Raw genomic sequence first — 16,588 nt, 5'->3', positions numbered from 1 at the left:
CGAACAAGCGATTGGCGGAAGATGATTCCGCGTTGCTCATCCAGGCGGGGTTTTGGTTCTTTTCTGAACCATCTGCGGGGACATCCTCCCCTCTCACCCCTTTGGCTTTCTTTCAGCTGCATCCCGAGCTGCCGTCGTTGCGTGGTAAGAGTCTAGGCCGTTGAATTTTAGTTTAGCTCGTCAAACTTGTGGGATATGAGGCCCGCCTCCCGGTCGAAAGGCTCACTTCCAAGGCGGCGCCACGTAAATGGTGGAGGGCCGCCATGATGACGACTGGCCTGGATCAGAGGCTTGGAATATCCAACGTTGTAACAGGAAGTAAAAAAGAATATTGACACGCCTTCGGACGCATAGCGGGAGCGGCCTCCGATCGACCCCGAGTAAATGGATCTTTGGGACGGAAGCTCCTGATCCGCCTCGCCCATTGAAGTGACGACATACGACTGTAGTCAGGAAAGCCGAGCTTATCAAAGTACGATAAATTCCCAATCTTTCCGCCTTGTTTTTCTCGATGTAGTAGTGTATCATCCAAGATTCCACAGACGGTTCAGCACGATGATGAAGCTGCTAACTCTAATCAGCCTCTGGGCTCTGTCTCTTTTCCCTCTTGCTCTCGGCGCGGAGGTTGTGCCGCGCGCTACCTTCACGGAGGTAACCGACTACGGATCTAACCCAACCGGCACGCGCATGTGGCTTTATGTCCCCAACAACCTCGCCTCTAAGCCGGCCGTCGTTGTCGGAATCCACTGGTGCAGCGGCAGCGCGCAGGCCTACTACCAGGGCAGCCAGTGGGCACGGTACGCCGAGACATATGGCTACATCGTCATCTACCCGCAGACGCCGTACACACGCGACAACTGCTGGGATGTAGCGTCGAAGATGACTTTGACGCATAACGGTGGTGGCGCGAGCAATTCAATCGCGAACATGGTCAAGTTCGTGATCGCTCAATATGGAGCGGATGCGAGCAGGGTGTATGCTACGGGTATTTCATCTGGGGCCATGATGACGGTGAGTCTGCAATCTCCTCAGAGATAATGTACCTGGATGAGCTTATACGCAAACAGAACGTGTTGGCCGCGACTTATCCAGATATCTTCGCTGCCGGTATAGCCTACGCAGGCGTCCCAGCCGGCTGCTTCATGAGCGTTGATGACGTCCCCGACGCCTGGAACATAACATGCTCCACTGGCCAGTCCATTTGGACGCAGCAACAATGGGCCAACGTCGTGTATGAGATGTATCCGGGTTACACGGGGCCGCGGCCAAAGATGCAGATTTACCACGGAACGTTGGATGAGGCGCTCAACGTTCAAAACTACTACGAGACTATCAAGCAGTGGACGGGAGTATTTGGCTACTCAACTCAGGCGCAGTCGACGACGCCCAACTTCCCGAGAAGCCCTTACACGAAATACGTGTTCGGGGACAAACTGCAGGTGAGTCTAGTCTATGAAAGATTGAGGTATGTTGGTGATAGTATTGACGCGTGACAGACGTTCTTGGGTACCGGCGTTTCTCACTCCATTGATGTGTTTCCTGAAGAGGACCTGAAATGGTTTGGCTTCCTGGTAAGGCACAGCCTAACAAAGATGCTGGGATAGGCCTAATCATGACTCAGAACCCAGTAACCCCTGTAACAACATCCACAACGCTGCGTACCAGTACCACATCGACAGCCAGGTCGACGACAACCACAGCACCTGGAGGGTCAGGGACTTCACCTCAATGGGGCCAGTGTGGTGGTATCAATTGGACGGGTCCTTTTTCGGTGAGTGAGATGGCCCTCGATATGCCCAGAGCGTTGTCATTGACATTTCGATAGTGCGCGAGCCCGTACACGTGCGTCAAGATTAATGATTGTAAGTACTCCGCTGCGATTAACCATTAGTGAGAGCTAATAGTCTGCGAAGGGTACTCCCAGTGTCAGTAATGGCCGACAAGTCAATCGGTTGGCACATGGCCATGGTAGAGACCCTGTGACGTTGAACAATGAACTGAATGTTTGCGTCCCCGCCTTGTCTATTTTCACCCCAAAGCTGAAATAGAACAAAAATAAAAAGAGAGGCGCTGAGATGTCGATCTACCTCATCCTAGCTTTGAGCTCATCCATTGGCCAGCCCTGCGGCGTGGAATGTTAACCGAGGTGCCTGACTAGATGCATTCGGCCAGCTGCGAGAGTGAGGGGAGGGTCGAGATTCAAGCCCAGTTCGCATGGCAGGAGTTTAGGGTACAATTCTATTCCACCTGACAGATGTTCTATGAGACAATCACATTCCAGTGGGAAAAAGTAAGTGTACTTCTAGATGTCTCGGCAGAGGCACAGCGGCCAGCCCCGACCTGGTATTTGAGACAAGCATCGGGCACTGAAGAAAGAAATCGTTAGCCGTCATCAATGACGCCGAGACCTGGGTGCTGCTCAAAGTTGACCTTCCATTTATCCATCCAGCCATCCACTGGCACCGACGAGTGAGGTTATTCCCGTCCGCCGTCCACCACGTGTGCTTCTCGCGAAAGGCCATTCGATCGGTGAGGCCCAATCACGTGATGGCTTCATCCTTTGCTACCTTATTATAGTTCGGAGGAGCTCCGGCTCTCTGAATTTCGCTCCTACAGGGGCGCGTTGCTGCTGGCGACTTGAAAGTTCAGGGTCCCGGTGGCGTCATTCCCCGCTGGAGGCCGGGGAGGTGTCCATGCCTGGAGGAGTTATGGATACTGCATCATGTAAACATCAACAGATAAACATTGAGTTCTTCTCCATGTCCCCCTTCACTGAGTTGAATGACTCCAACATGAGGCTTTGTATACGGTTTATGCCGATAACTTCAGCGCCTATGTCTAAGACATTGTCTATCTCCCCCAACATGTACGACATGACTCTGTCACGGGGTCTTTGGTCTTGTCTTAGTTTCCCGTGTCTTGCCGCAGGCCCTCGGGGTCTTTGGGACTCTCGGTCGGTCTCCAAGCAAAGGCGAGCACGGCCAGCCAACCCTGGTCTATGACCCCTGTCTCTCGGCTTAAGCCTCACCGCTATTACCTCAGCTAAACGCCTACTATGGTACATCCCCCCCTGATGCCTCCACTGCCGATCCGAAACTTGGCCGTCCAACACTGCAGACTGACGTAAAGCTGTAACGCTATTCGGCCTAGAAGCTCCCCCTGGCTCATTCGCGAGTTCTCTTGTTGGTTCTGCGTGAGCCACTGTTGTGCATTGCCTCCACTGAGAGCCACTAAGGGGGCTTCCTTTGGACATGTTGCTCCCCGCCCCCGCGATAGAAAATAACTTCGTATTGCCCCCAGCACCCAGCCACCAGAGAAGTATCTTTCTATCATATTTTTTTTTTTCCCACTTGCATAAACTGCACCGGACTGAAAGCGGCTCGGGTCTTCGTGAAGTCATGCTTCTAAAAAACAAACGTTGAAGTCGTTTGGGTTCTTCCCTCCTCTCCCCACACCCACGAATCTCACGATCTCATGATCAGGCAGTGTCTATTTCGCAGAGAATCCCTCAACTGAGGCGTCTTTTCCTATTTGTCTGCACAATTCCCCCCAATTGAGACTCTAGTTAGTCCTGGAGAACACCAGTCGCTTCCTTGCTGGCTCGTCGTCGTTGTGGTCAATGCCCATAGAAGGCAACACGCAAGGAAAAAACACCCAACGCCAAGCTATCCACAACCTCCGAAATGTCAGACACGACACCGACCTCTTCAGACGACCGTCTATTGACGGCCGTCATCGCCGAACATCTCCCCTCGGGCTATGGTACCTCGTTCGACGGCACTCCAACCCTTTCCAGTGGCGACCTCCCCAGCCAAAACCCCAAACAACCTGCTTCCCCGAGCGTTCACGCCAACGACGCCGATGAACCGCAAGAGGTTTCCTCCCTCCTCCTCCCCGGCGGCGATATCCACCGCGATCTTTACAAGATTTCCGCCAGGGAACAGGGTGTCAAGCGCGCCCAGACGTTCTCGCACCCTCGGCGCACCGAGTCCGGCCATGAGTCCGATCTCGCCGCTGCCGACATGTTGATGCCGCAGGGCTTCCGCCGCCAGTTCGTAATGCAGAAGCACAACTTCACGGCTGCGAATCTGCCCATCACGAGGAATTTCGTCGAGTTTCTAGACTTTTACGGTTCCTTCGCCGGTGAGGATCTCGCGGACTCGGACGAGGAGGCCATCGCATCGGACGACGAGGATGAGGAACAAGGTCGAACACAGCCGTCAGAAACAAGGCCGCTGCTGGGGCGGAGGAAGTCGTCGCGCTTCGCCCGCAAGGCCGGCGATGCGAGCACTACCAAGACGTTCTTCACTACTCTCAAGGCTTTCATCGGCACGGGTATCATGTTCCTCCCCAAGGCCTTCAAAAATGGTGGCATCCTCTTCTCATCGCTGACCATGCTTGTCGTCGCCGCCATTTCCATGGCTGCTTTCCACTTGCTTCTGCAATGCCGCAGCCGATACGGTGGCGGTTACGGTGACCTGGGCAAGGAGATTTCTGGTCCAAGGATGCGATCCCTAATTCTTGCTTCAATCACTCTGTCGCAGCTCGGCTTCGTCTGCACGGGCTTGGTGTTCGTGGCAGACAACTGGTTCTCCTTCCTGAACGCCGTCACCAACGGTGCCAATCCTCTCAGCTCAACCGCTCTCATCGCTCTACAGGCCATCATCTTTGTGCCCCTTGCCTTTATCCGCAACATCTCGAAGCTCGGTCCTGCTGCCCTCCTCGCCGACGTCTTCATCGTCTTGGGCGTGGGCTACATCTGGTGGTATGATATCTCCGCTCTTGCGACCCGCGGCATGGACCCCTCCGTCAAGCTCTTCAACCCTTCTTCATACACCCTCACTATCGGTGCCTCCATCTTTACGTTTGAGGGCATCGGCCTCATCATCCCCATCCAGGCGAGCATGAAGAAACCCTCCCATTTCGAGCCGCTCCTCGCCGGTGTCATGCTTCTCATTACCTGCGTGTTCACATCTGTCGGCGCCCTCTGTTACGCCACCTTTGGCGACCGCACCCAGATCGAGGTCATCAACAACTACCCGCAGGACAGTCGCCTCGTCAACGCCGTGCAGTTTATGTACGCCCTCGCTGTACTGGTGGGTAATCCCGTTCAGCTGTTCCCGGCCATGCGTATTATCGAAGGCAAGATTTTCGGCTACCGCTCGGGTAAGAAGGACTTGGTTACAAAGTGGAAGAAGAATGCTTTCCGCACGGCTCTCGTGGCCGTCTGCATCGGCGCCTCCATTGCTGGCTCGGCCAACCTCGACCGTTTTGTCGCGCTCATTGGTTCGTTTGCATGTGTGCCGCTTGTTTATATTTATCCTCCGTACTTGCACATGAAGGGTATTGCAGAGACAAAGAAGGAGAAGATATACGATATGGCGCTGATGGCCCTTGGTCTGGTCGGTATGGTGTACACCACTGCCATTACCTTGGTCACCAGTTTCCTGTAAACTTGAAGCAGATCTGGGGGTAGAGTAGACGAATCGCATGAGATTGTAAAGATAGGAAAACAAAAACATCGTAAAGGTTCCATCCCATCTACATGTATCTATCCATCTCCCTGCCCATCTGTGTGAGAGTGAGTGTCTTAGTCTTCCCGCCACCTGACGGCCCAATCTCCTTTCGCAAAACTAGGCTCGACGACCTTGCCCTGCATCACGGCTTCGCACTTTCTCCGCTCATCACCACCCACGGCGAATCCAAATACAACGCCTCGACGCGCCGCAGAGCGGACCAACTCCTTCTCGTGAGCGCGCTTCTGGCCTTCGTTCCTCTTTTCCCGCATCTCATTCGACTCCTCGATCCTCTCCGCCTTTCCCTTTTCGCCGCCAATACTGCCGTTGACCTGCGACTGGTTCTGCGGCGGGCGGATGCGCGTGCCGCTGCGGATAGAGAGGCTGGCCGTCACACTGGGATCCAGTTCCGTGGACTTTGTTCGTCCTAGCATCTCATCGATGACATCCTCGCCCGGCTCGCCATCGGCGTGAGATACCCCGAAATCTACGCCTTCGTCCTCGTCTGCATCAGGCAGAGCCCTCGACGCACGATTCTTCCTTCGCCCAAAGACCTTTTCGGGGTCGGATCTCTCGCCAAACACCCTCCTCTCCACAACGTCGCACGGGACCAGGATCCTATTGTCACCCTTCACCTTCTTTGACCCCTCAACCTGCTCCTCGCCCTGCAAAAACCGCACAAACGCCTGTTCAATCTCCCTGTCCAACCGCCCCGGCTTCTGACCCCGACACCGAGACGAGCAATACTTGGCCTCTGATGGCGCGGAAGACTTGGACGAAGCGGTCGATTTGCGGCTGGAGATGACGCGCCCGCAAGTGCGACAGTAGGGTATTGACTCGCCTTTGGAGAGGAGATAGAAGGGCGCCGGAGTCGCTTGGGACTTGGAAGGGCGGGACCATGAGTCCATCCAGCTCATCTTGCGGGATTTGAAATGGGAAGTGGTGTAAAACGCAAATTGAGCTGTGCGGGGGAGGTTTTGGAACAGGTTGTGAACAATTGGTCGATATAGCATTGAGACTAATAGTGTCTTGGAGTTGGGAGGTGAGGATCTGAGGAGAGGTTTTGGGATGATGCGGTGGTTCAAGCTTGACTACGTCATCAATGACATTTGCCCATTCCGTCTTGGGTCATGTTGATCTATACCGCCACGGTCACTTGAAGTATCGCAGAAGATTAATTGCCTTGTGGGTGGCAGGCCTCGCCGGCCCGTCACGTGGGCTGACGGCCGCTACTACAGTCTTAGCTAGTCTACCAGCCTTCTAGTTAGTTATGTATAGACAGTAATACCGGAGTATGTTCCGTAGTATTGACGCCAATCCGACCCGCTAAGAATGTGGGTGGCAGGCCTCGCCGGCCCGTCACGTGGGCTGACGGCCGCCACCACTGGTCTTAGCCAGCCTCCACAGCCCTCTAGCCAGTTAGTTAGTTCTTCAACCAACAACACCACTTTTCCCCATTCTGAGCGTTCTATGCTAGTTTCGCCTACAGGTTATAAGCCTAGCGTTATTCTTTCGGAATAACGTCGTTTTACCTATTATTCTACTCGTCTATCAATTTTCTATTAATTTACGAATTTTTACAATTTTATTCGCTTTATTTACCTTTCTATGCGATTTTCTTGCCTTATTTTCCCTTCGCTAACGAATTTTACTTTCTAACGCGATATTAGCTACCTAGCACGTACGAATATTATATAGCATACGACTAACTACTATAACCTACTAGTTTTTATAAATACTACGGAATTCTATTATAATAATAGACTTTTTAATTATAACTATATTATAACTATATTTTTACTTCGATTTCCTTATTCTTATAAGAATTTAACTATTTTAGCTTTAGTTTTTTAAACTAGCTTATTAGTTTCTCGTATCTTCTATAAGTATTTATTTTTCCCTTCGATTTACTATATTTCTACGGTCGGATCTTATAATTCTACTTATTTCTTATATTCTTACGTAAGATTCTCCCTCCTATATAACATTCATATTTCTTTAATACTATTTACTTATCAATACCTTCCTTTTAATACCTTCCCTTTCTAATAGTATGTATAGGTAGTAGCGAAAGTAAGCTATCTAACGTATAGACACGCCTCTAAAGCTATAGCCTCGGAGAAACGCTTATAATCGAGGTACGACTATAAGTCTATCCCGTATTATTATAATACCCTTACTTTTACTTCAAGATATCTTAAAACGACTTTAAGACCGTCTTTACGCTTCTTCCTCGCCTGAAAGGTAAATCTAACTAGAATATATAGCGTATGCTTATTATAGCGACCTTGCGAGGATACGACTTCGAGATATTCCTCGAGACTAACTATTATAGTTCTATAAATAGTTATTAGGGGTACGTAATATCTTACGTGCTAGCCGTACCCGTATAAGAGACGCCCTCGACAGCATTATCGTTAGTAGGCTAACTTAATAAAAGACTAACTGCTTATACTTACGTTTATTAATTTATCGTTATTTATTACCTTATAACCGTTTGTTTAACTTCTATACTATTTTATTTATATCCCTGTTCTTATCACGGTTCCGACCTCTACTTATTATAGCTACGTGCTAGCAGGAAGAACTATAATACTAACGTCCCTCGCCTTGCTAACCTTATCGCTATAAAGGAATAGAGAAAGAATCGTAACGTTATATATAGTCTCTTTATAAACGCTAGCAAATCGGTTCTTAACAGACTCTATATAGCAGGTTAAGTTGACGATAGAAACCTTTACGAATTATAGCAAGCGCTCGAGAAGCATATTCCGAGAATCTTATAAGACGCTATAGCTACCCTTATTAACAAGTTTACTAAGACTACTGCTAACGATTATAAGACTCTTTATAATACCCTTAATCGCTATTACTACCTTAGAAAGTATATTAAGACTATTTATAGTCGTCTACTAGACTTCTTCCTTACTATTTTCCTTCTTAACTTTTTTAAAGACCGACTTCCCGATACGTATAAGTATTTTATATCGAAAGGCGCTACCTATCTTACGTAGAATAAGGTAGCTAATACGATTTATATACTTGCTTAAGACGAAGATCAAAAGCATAGTTATACTACTATTCGTAATATACCTAGAGGTAAGTCTACTAGTAGTAAGGGTCTTGCTTCTCTAGCCGTTACTACTATCGTTACCTTTACTATTACTACCTTTAAGGAAAAGAAGAAGTATAACTATTATAACTATAATTACGAGACTATAAAGTACTATATCGCTTACCTTAATCTTATCCTTCTATACTATATTAACTAAGATAAGTTAATTAAAAAAGTAAGAAAGTATATATATAGCGATCGCTACTACTAAGATTAGCCTACTTCTATTAATAATACCTACTAAACTATTATTAAAGCATTACCTACTATCTTAGGTTAGTTTACTTTTGCCTCTATCGCTAGCCTAGTAGTTTTTATTACTACTTACGATAACCTTATTACTTAAGACGATATCATTCTCGATTCTAGTTATACTACTTTAACTTTTAATAACTTATAATATTTCGTTAAGTATACTAAAAAAAGCGATTTAATACCTTCTACTTCTGCTTCTAACGCTTTAGTCTAGTTACTTAGTATAAGTACCGTCTTCTTCTAGACCTAAGACCCTACTAACCCTAACGTTATTTACGATTAGATACTTTATAACGTTAAGTATAACCCTTCTAGCCTAGCTAACTTACTAAGCCTTAGAAAACTTTATCGTAATTACGTAGAATATAATTAGTAAACCTTAAGCCTTATATACGTAATATAGCATACTTCCCTTACTAAAGTTTATTAGGTTTCTAACGTCTATATCGTTAAGACTTATAATACTAGAAATTATATACCTCGAGATATTACTATTAGCCTTGCCGCCTTCTAGGCTACCTAGCGACCGTCTCTTAAACTAATATACTACCGGCTAGTTTACGCCTACCTATTACGTATTATAAAGGCTTACTACCGTATTAGCATTCGGTTTATAACGTTAGAAATTAATACCTTCTTTTATAAGTCTTACTATCTTAGTAAATCTACTAAACGGATTAGTTAAGACTACCTACTTTTACTTATAAGTATTAGTAATAAAATTTACCTTAATCTTATTAATATTCTTCCCTTATTAATAAAAGGGAACCGTTAGGTTCTATACCTTATAAATAAGTATAGTAGTTACTACTAGGTTATTTTTCTACTTAACTATAAGTTTACTACTATCCTAGTAGCTATTAAAAAATAAAATACTAAATTCTATAGTCTTACTAGCCTTAAGCCTAAGGTTTAGGTTTTTAATAATACTCCTAAGCTAATTAAGGTTTTTAATAACCCTTACTTCGAAGGTACTTACTATAATACGACTATTACCTATATGCCTTTTATAAACGGTATTATTAAGCATGCTAGTTATATTATCGTCGAAAGCGCCTAGATATAGCTAATTAATATATCCCTTCTAAAGGAACTATAGGATTATAGTATCGATTCGGTAACTTAGATTCTTAACCTCTTGCCTATACCTTCTAAAGGTAACTTAAGCCTTTACGAGATCATAGCGAGAAAGCTAAACTTAGCTGCTAAACGTAAGGCCCCTTATATTAAATATCTCTAAACGTTTAGCTATACTACCTACGTATATAAGAAAGGCCCTCGACGCCCTATACGCTCTACTAAGATAAAACTATAAGTAATTAAGAGATTCCTCGTCGGTTATAGTTTTCTTTATAGCTATATTTACTATATTTACCTACTTAATCGAAAAGAGGTTATTTACTATAGAGATATTCGATTTTATAAGGAACTATATAAGATAGTATTACTTTTAACTACTAGCATACTTAATATTAATAAAATTAAATATAATACTATATTTATTAAACTAAATATTATTATCTAGTATACTATCTATTAAAAGCTTATTAAAAGTAAAAAACTTATAACTAGTAATCCTAAACTAGATAAGACTATCGTTAAAAAAGCGATAGTACTTACTAATATATATCTTATATCTCTACTACTAGAGAACCTATTAGAGACTATTACTATACTTTACAATAATATTATTAATAAATTAAATAATAACAAATTCGTTACTTCTATAGAAATAATAAAAACTAATTACTAAGACCTTAATTCCTTCTTTATAATTATTAAGGAAGTAATAAGTTAACTAGCAAAGTCTTCTTAACCTTGCCGTGCCTTAGCCTAGCGACTACCTAGTTACTACTAAGCTGCTAGTAGTATACGCTCTTATATTAAAAAGACCTTCCTATCTACTAATATTCTAGCTTTACTAACTTCTTATTAATTTTCTCTTAACATACTTTCTACTACTACCTTTTTGAAAGTCTTACCTAACGGCGTAATAATCCCGAAGTCCTACCGTAAGGCGTAGAAAAGCCTATAGTAGCCTTAGTAGGAATAAGCCTTTAAACAAAAGATAACTTAATTTATAAAAAAGGGGGTTTATAAAGTCGTTTACCTACTACGTAATGCTAAAGTCTTGCCTAGCAAGTAGGTATATAATATCAAAACTAATAAAAATAACGAAATCGTATATTATAAGGCTTAATATATAGTTTATAAAAACTATAAGAAAAGTAACTAGTTATTATAAGAGGTTTATATTATAGTTGCTTTTATTACTACTACCTAACTTTTCTTTATAGTTATTATACTTCTCGATCTTAAATACGAAGTATATAATTTCGATACTGCCTTCCTAGCCGCCTCGATTTTAGAAAGGGTTAAGGTATACGTCCGGCTTCCTACTAGCTATACTATTAAAGATAATAAGGTATAGTTACTATATAAGGTACTTTATAGCTTAAGAAAATTATTATTTTAATAGTTTCGTCTTATTAAAGGCGAAATAGAACGAATTAGCTTTACTATTATTAATAAGGAGGTTTATCTCTTTATTAATTATAAGATTAAAGCATATATACTTATATACGTTGATAATAACGCTATCGCTACTCTTAATAAGTAGGTTATAATAAAAGTTTGTTATCTCTTCGAGAAGGTTTGTTTTCTTAAAGACCTTAGCAAGGCTACTGATTTTCTTAGTTTCTAGATTAAACGCGATAAAGCTGCTAGTAAGATTTTCGTTTCCTAAGCTAAGTATATAAAAGCAATACTTTAACGATTCGACTTTAATAGTTTAAATATTATTAAGATGCTTATAGCGACTACTAACGATTTACTTATTACCTAAGATAAAAATAAATACTTATTTAATAAATAGTAACTTTATATTAAATAGACTAGCTGCCTTAACTTCTTAATAGCTAGAACTTATGTTAATATAGCCTATACCGTTAGTAAATTATTATAAGCGAATTTAAAGCTTTCTAAAGCTTATCTTTATATTATTAAGTACTTATTCTAATACCTTAAAAGCATTATTTATCTTAGTATTATACTTAGAAGTATCTTTACGATTAATAAGTTAAGGCTTTACGCTATTATAGATACCTTTTTTATTAATAATAAGCTATTATAAGTCTTAATAAATAGTTATATCGTCTTCCTTACTAATATACCGATTACTTAAAAGTTAAAGAAATAAACTTTTATAACTTTAAATATTATAAAAGCTAAATTTATTAATCTTATACTTATAGTAATTATTATAAAATAGATTAGATATTACTTCTTTTAACTACTTAGCAAACTTATTACTATGCTTATTATTATATTTACTAATAATACTAATAGCTATAATAACGTTATAAACCTACTTAATAAAGCATAAACCTACTATATCGACGTCTGATATAAATAGATTATATAAAAGGTTTATATTACGAAAAATATCGAACTCCGACTTATTAAAAGCGTTAATATAGCTACCGATAGACTTACGAAGCTATTAGTTACGGTTAAATACAAGGAATTCGTTCGTTTATTAAGCATAGCGGAGGGATTAGATTAAGAGGGGGATTTTGAGACTATAGGACTATTAATATTAAGACTTCGGGATTCGGAGGATTTCATAGCCTCCTATTAGCTAGGTTTAACTGGTAATTAACCGAGTTTTCTAATAGTTAAAAACTCCTCGGATTTAGAGGAATTAGGACTTTTCCTGTATTTTCCTATTATTCTTTTTCGCTGAGGAGTCTGAGAGGGGGTGTGGGTGGCAGGCCTCGCCGGCCCGTCACGTGGGCTGACGGCCGCCACCACTGGTCTTAGCCAGCCTCCACAGCCCTCTAGCCAGTTAGTTAGTTCTTCAACCAACAACACCACTTTTCCCCATTCTGAGCGTTCTGTGCTGGTTTCGCCCACAAAGAACGCTCTATTATTGATCGGTAGTATTACTTTTGTGGATGTTTAAATATGGCATAGAAGTACATGGCAGGTCTTAAACAAATAAGCTAAAAAAGTATTAAAGGCAGGGAATAAATAAAAAGCAGCGGTGTATAAGAATAGAGCTTTGGAGGACAGATCACATTACTAAGACATGGCAAAAATTGGGACTAATTAGTTATAGAGAGAATAATACTGAGAAAAATTTGAAATATTCAGATATATAATAAGAGTGAGAGGTTTGAAAGCAGTAGATCGTCGAAACTAAGTATAAGAGGCAGGGCAGCAAATAGAAACACGAAGCAACCCTTACGGCCGTCTCAGCACGACCATCTCTACTTTAAGTACCGAACTAGCACAAGGTGACATCCAACTTTGTTCGATTGTCAGGGAAAACCAATTCGCGAGCGGGTTGATCACAAACTAATAGGTTTACCAGACCAGCCTTTTCGTCGACTTTCAGCCACAAATTCCTGGGAAAAGGCTGCGAAAACTGCGCTCCGTCGAAATTTCAGCGTCGGCCTCAAGTGGTGTTCTGGTGGTGCAGGTTGTTGCGTCTGACGACGTGTTAGCGCGACCTGTGTACTTTCAGCTATCGTGTTATGTGATTACCGTGAGTGGCCGTCATCCGGGAGCGCCTGGGCAGATGAAAGGGCAAGAGAGAGTTTCGTCAGGGCGAGGCCCCGGTATAGTGCTCTCGCGTCCACTGGCAATGGAGTAGTTGTATCTGTCCAAAAGCTAGCGTGCCCGTAGGGCATGTGTTGGTGCCTGAATGTACGCTCCCATGGAACTTAGGCAACAGTGTTGCTGGATAATTTTGGCTGTTGGCCGTTGGTTCTTGGTCACCCTGGCTATTAGTGAACAAAGCTGGAAAAGAAAGATTGTCAGCTTTTTTCCGGTTAAGAAAAGTACTTCAGTTTCGTCGATGGAGACCCGACATTAGGCATTTGTTGAGGGGAACCAGTAGACCTGTCCTGGTACCGGATTTCCGACTTGGTCTCTACACGCGCAAGATGTTACAGTAGTCGGTGTGAAGCAATCCACCTGTTCATAGAATCATCTGTCCAGGACATATTGTCAAGTGGCTGCACGTCGTAATTCTAGCCGTTTTGGCAGCCTTTTACAATGATTTCACAAGGGAAAATGACCAATCACTCGAGTCTGAGCAGTGGCCCTGAGGAAAGGGGTTAATTAACTTTCTCACATCATCAACCGCGGGTCTCCAAGAGGACTTTGTCCTCCTTGCCTCCTTACCTACACATCAATTCGTGTCCCTACGTATAAACTTTTCTTACTCCCTCGTGGTCCCTCGGTAAAGTTTTGCCGATGTTGTACAGAAATCGTAGTCTCAACTTCTCGGGTCTCAGCAAACGGGCTTGCCCGCTCCGCCACGTATCGGTCCACATCATATAGCCTTCCTGGATGCGGGAATCCGGCTTCGGTTATGTCATCCACGGTGGCTACACGCTCCACCCCGGCGTAAGAATATCCTGTATCCATTCCGCCTGGTCTTGCTACGCCAGTGGGCCTTAATGAACTCTCGATTGTGACTTCATGCGTAACGGTAATAACGTTGCGCCACGTCTTTGCGACTATAGGCCAGAATACTGGAATGGATGCCAGAATTAGAGATAGACGGTTTTCTGTCTCTCCTAGGAGGACTATAACTGGTGTGATTCGTGTCGGGTCTCCCGCTTCATCCCCTGTCGCCTTATTGGCAGCTATGCGCCATGCAGCAATACCATTAATTCTAGATGTATAGTCGATTAGTTAAGTCAAGAAATAAAGAGAGTATTGATTTTGAAGCACTCTTACAGTATCCCAATGCAAAATAACATAAGTAGCCCTATCCTCGTTGGACGTTCAGTCTCCTTGCTGAACAGAAGAGGAGTAGGTAGTAAAAGGATCAAGAAGTCTAACGCCATATTCGATCCATTAGCCGCGACGACAGTATTATAAATATCTATAGGGCTAACAGAGCCATAACCATAGCAGCTAGACTCCGTTCCAAGGCGGTAGTACTGATACGGCGGGAAGCAGGGGAACCAGGCCATAAAAGAGAAGAGAATGCCCCAGATTGAAACAACCGTAATCATACCGATCGTCAACAGCCTTAGGCGCGGCATGCGGTCTCGAAATATCCTCATATACTGAAAGAGCAAAGAAAGTTTCACTAGGGCATTAGACATCGAAAGTGCTCCGTTAGAAATATAGAGGTGCTACTCTTCGTGTGAATTGGCTATCTCACGGCATTAGAATTTAACAAGCGGTCAAACTTACCAAGAAGAACATTTCTCTATCACTATCAGGAACTTCCTTAAAGTAGTGACCCATGCCGTAGTTAGTCACTAGTTTATTATTAGCTATTCACACCGACGTAAATTCAAGACCCAAGTATGTAGGGTTAATTTACTGAGACAAAGCGCTATTGCAGTCGCTGAACCTGTAAGCTTTGGTATGAAATCAGCATTTATCCTCCACAAACATCAAGAGAAAGGAACTCACTAGCGCAATGACAATCGTAAGGTCGTCCCATCCAGGTGCCTTAACAATGCGCACTCTTGTGTATATTCGCAGCCCGACGCAGAACCAGGCTAGGCACTGATAGCATAGTCAGTAACGAGACCAGGACTATCCCTCTTTATAGGTAATACCAGGAATGAAGCTATTATAGCTATGACTGTACTTTTGCGATTTTGAATTGGCAACCCTTCGTCAGTATAGTGCGGCGGGAAGTCGCCAACTCTACTGAGGTTCCTATACATGGTCGCATGAGAAACAGCCGAACCATACGCCTGGGCTTCGGATTAGCAATACTTCATTTCCGATCATGGCTGAGTCGGCGAAAGGAGCATTGTTAAAAAACAACACCGGCTTGACAGTGCGTTTACCACCAAATAGTTATATATGCTGTGTGTAAACTATCTGTAAAGCTTATCTGAATTAAAATTTTCGGTATAGCGGAAGAGACCTCATCAAGCTTTTTGAATACGTTACAAGTTTTTAACTACGAGCTGGGGTTGATCTTCTGGCTTTCCAGAGAATGCCGCTTGCATTACCAATTACATCAAGCTTTGAAGCATGACTCGATGTCCCACGTGTTCCGGTAAATCCATCAACATCAGTATGCGTCACTAAAGCTAGTTTCGCAGTACGACTGGAGAAACCTTTTAGGTCTGTGACTTTGAAAACCCCACGGAAGTTACATCCTAATTCTATGCGGATGACTCCGCGCCTGTCAACAACTATGTTACTAATGCCGTAACGAGACCCCTCATTCCTGGATAAATCCAGGTAAAAACTCTACAGAATTCAGATCGCGTTTTAGGTATTCATGGATACGGTCCCAGGATTCGATTCTGTTCATCTCTTGCAAACATAATCACAATTGCGCCAACTAGATGATGTCGTGAACAATTTAATATGTATTATTTCGTCATTTGTAGTGGGCTACGCGTTAAATATATGAAGGGAAATGCGTGGCTACTTGCCATACTAAACTCACTAACCTCATGTCGACAGCTGTAAATCGTGGTGACGTACCGACAGACTCTCAGAAAGGGCATGTGAAGGTGGACAAACATAAAGTCTAGCTAGGCCGCACAATTTGCTTTTCTCTTAGGTTAGAAGCATCCGAACCTGAAGTTCAATCAAACTGGGATAAACCAAGAGAGCCGGGATATGGACACGGCTGGCTGCCAGTTTTTACTTTCGGCATAGGTGGAGTGTTCCATCCGGCACTCGTGCAAGGCCTTGGTGATTATTA

At 43.7% G+C, this 16,588-nt stretch overlaps 4 protein-coding genes across 4 annotated transcripts; 2 read left to right on the top strand and 2 right to left on the bottom strand.

The window, feature by feature from the left end:
* Positions 1-558: 558 nt before the first annotated feature.
* Positions 559-1,891, top strand: CTRU02_206629 (acetyl xylan esterase; the record flags this gene model as incomplete). Its single annotated transcript, XM_036731986.2, has 5 exons — positions 559-1,011; positions 1,068-1,439; positions 1,497-1,571; positions 1,592-1,771; positions 1,826-1,891. The coding sequence occupies 5 exons, from the start codon at positions 559-561 to the stop codon at positions 1,889-1,891; spliced, it is 1,146 nt and encodes a 381-aa protein (XP_036576217.2).
* Positions 1,892-3,683: 1,792 nt separating this feature from the next.
* Positions 3,684-5,453, top strand: CTRU02_206627 (Vacuolar amino acid transporter 3-like protein 2; the record flags this gene model as incomplete). The annotated part of the gene is made up of 1 exon (XM_036731984.1): positions 3,684-5,453. The coding sequence occupies one exon, from the start codon at positions 3,684-3,686 to the stop codon at positions 5,451-5,453; it is 1,770 nt and encodes a 589-aa protein (XP_036576216.1).
* A 137-nt stretch (positions 5,454-5,590) lies between these two features.
* On the bottom strand, positions 5,591-6,433 carry CTRU02_206628 (uncharacterized protein; the record flags this gene model as incomplete). Its single annotated transcript, XM_036731985.1, has 1 exon — positions 5,591-6,433. One exon carries the CDS (start codon positions 6,431-6,433, stop codon positions 5,591-5,593), a length of 843 nt encoding a protein of 280 aa, XP_036576215.1.
* A 7,643-nt stretch (positions 6,434-14,076) lies between these two features.
* On the bottom strand, positions 14,077-15,587 carry CTRU02_206626 (uncharacterized protein; the record flags this gene model as incomplete). The annotated part of the gene is made up of 6 exons (XM_036731983.2): positions 14,077-14,572; positions 14,638-15,041; positions 15,103-15,170; positions 15,236-15,272; positions 15,328-15,423; positions 15,477-15,587. 6 exons carry the CDS (start codon positions 15,585-15,587, stop codon positions 14,077-14,079), a joined length of 1,212 nt encoding a protein of 403 aa, XP_036576214.1.
* Between the last annotated feature and the right edge of the window lie 1,001 nt (positions 15,588-16,588).

This window comes from Colletotrichum truncatum (genome assembly GCF_014235925.2).
Source record: "Colletotrichum truncatum strain CMES1059 chromosome Unknown Contig_0003, whole genome shotgun sequence".
In the NCBI taxonomy this organism is placed as follows: Eukaryota; Fungi; Ascomycota; class Sordariomycetes; order Glomerellales; family Glomerellaceae; genus Colletotrichum; species Colletotrichum truncatum.
Note: the sequence above shows the minus strand (reverse complement) of the source record. Positions and strands in the feature narration are given on the sequence as shown.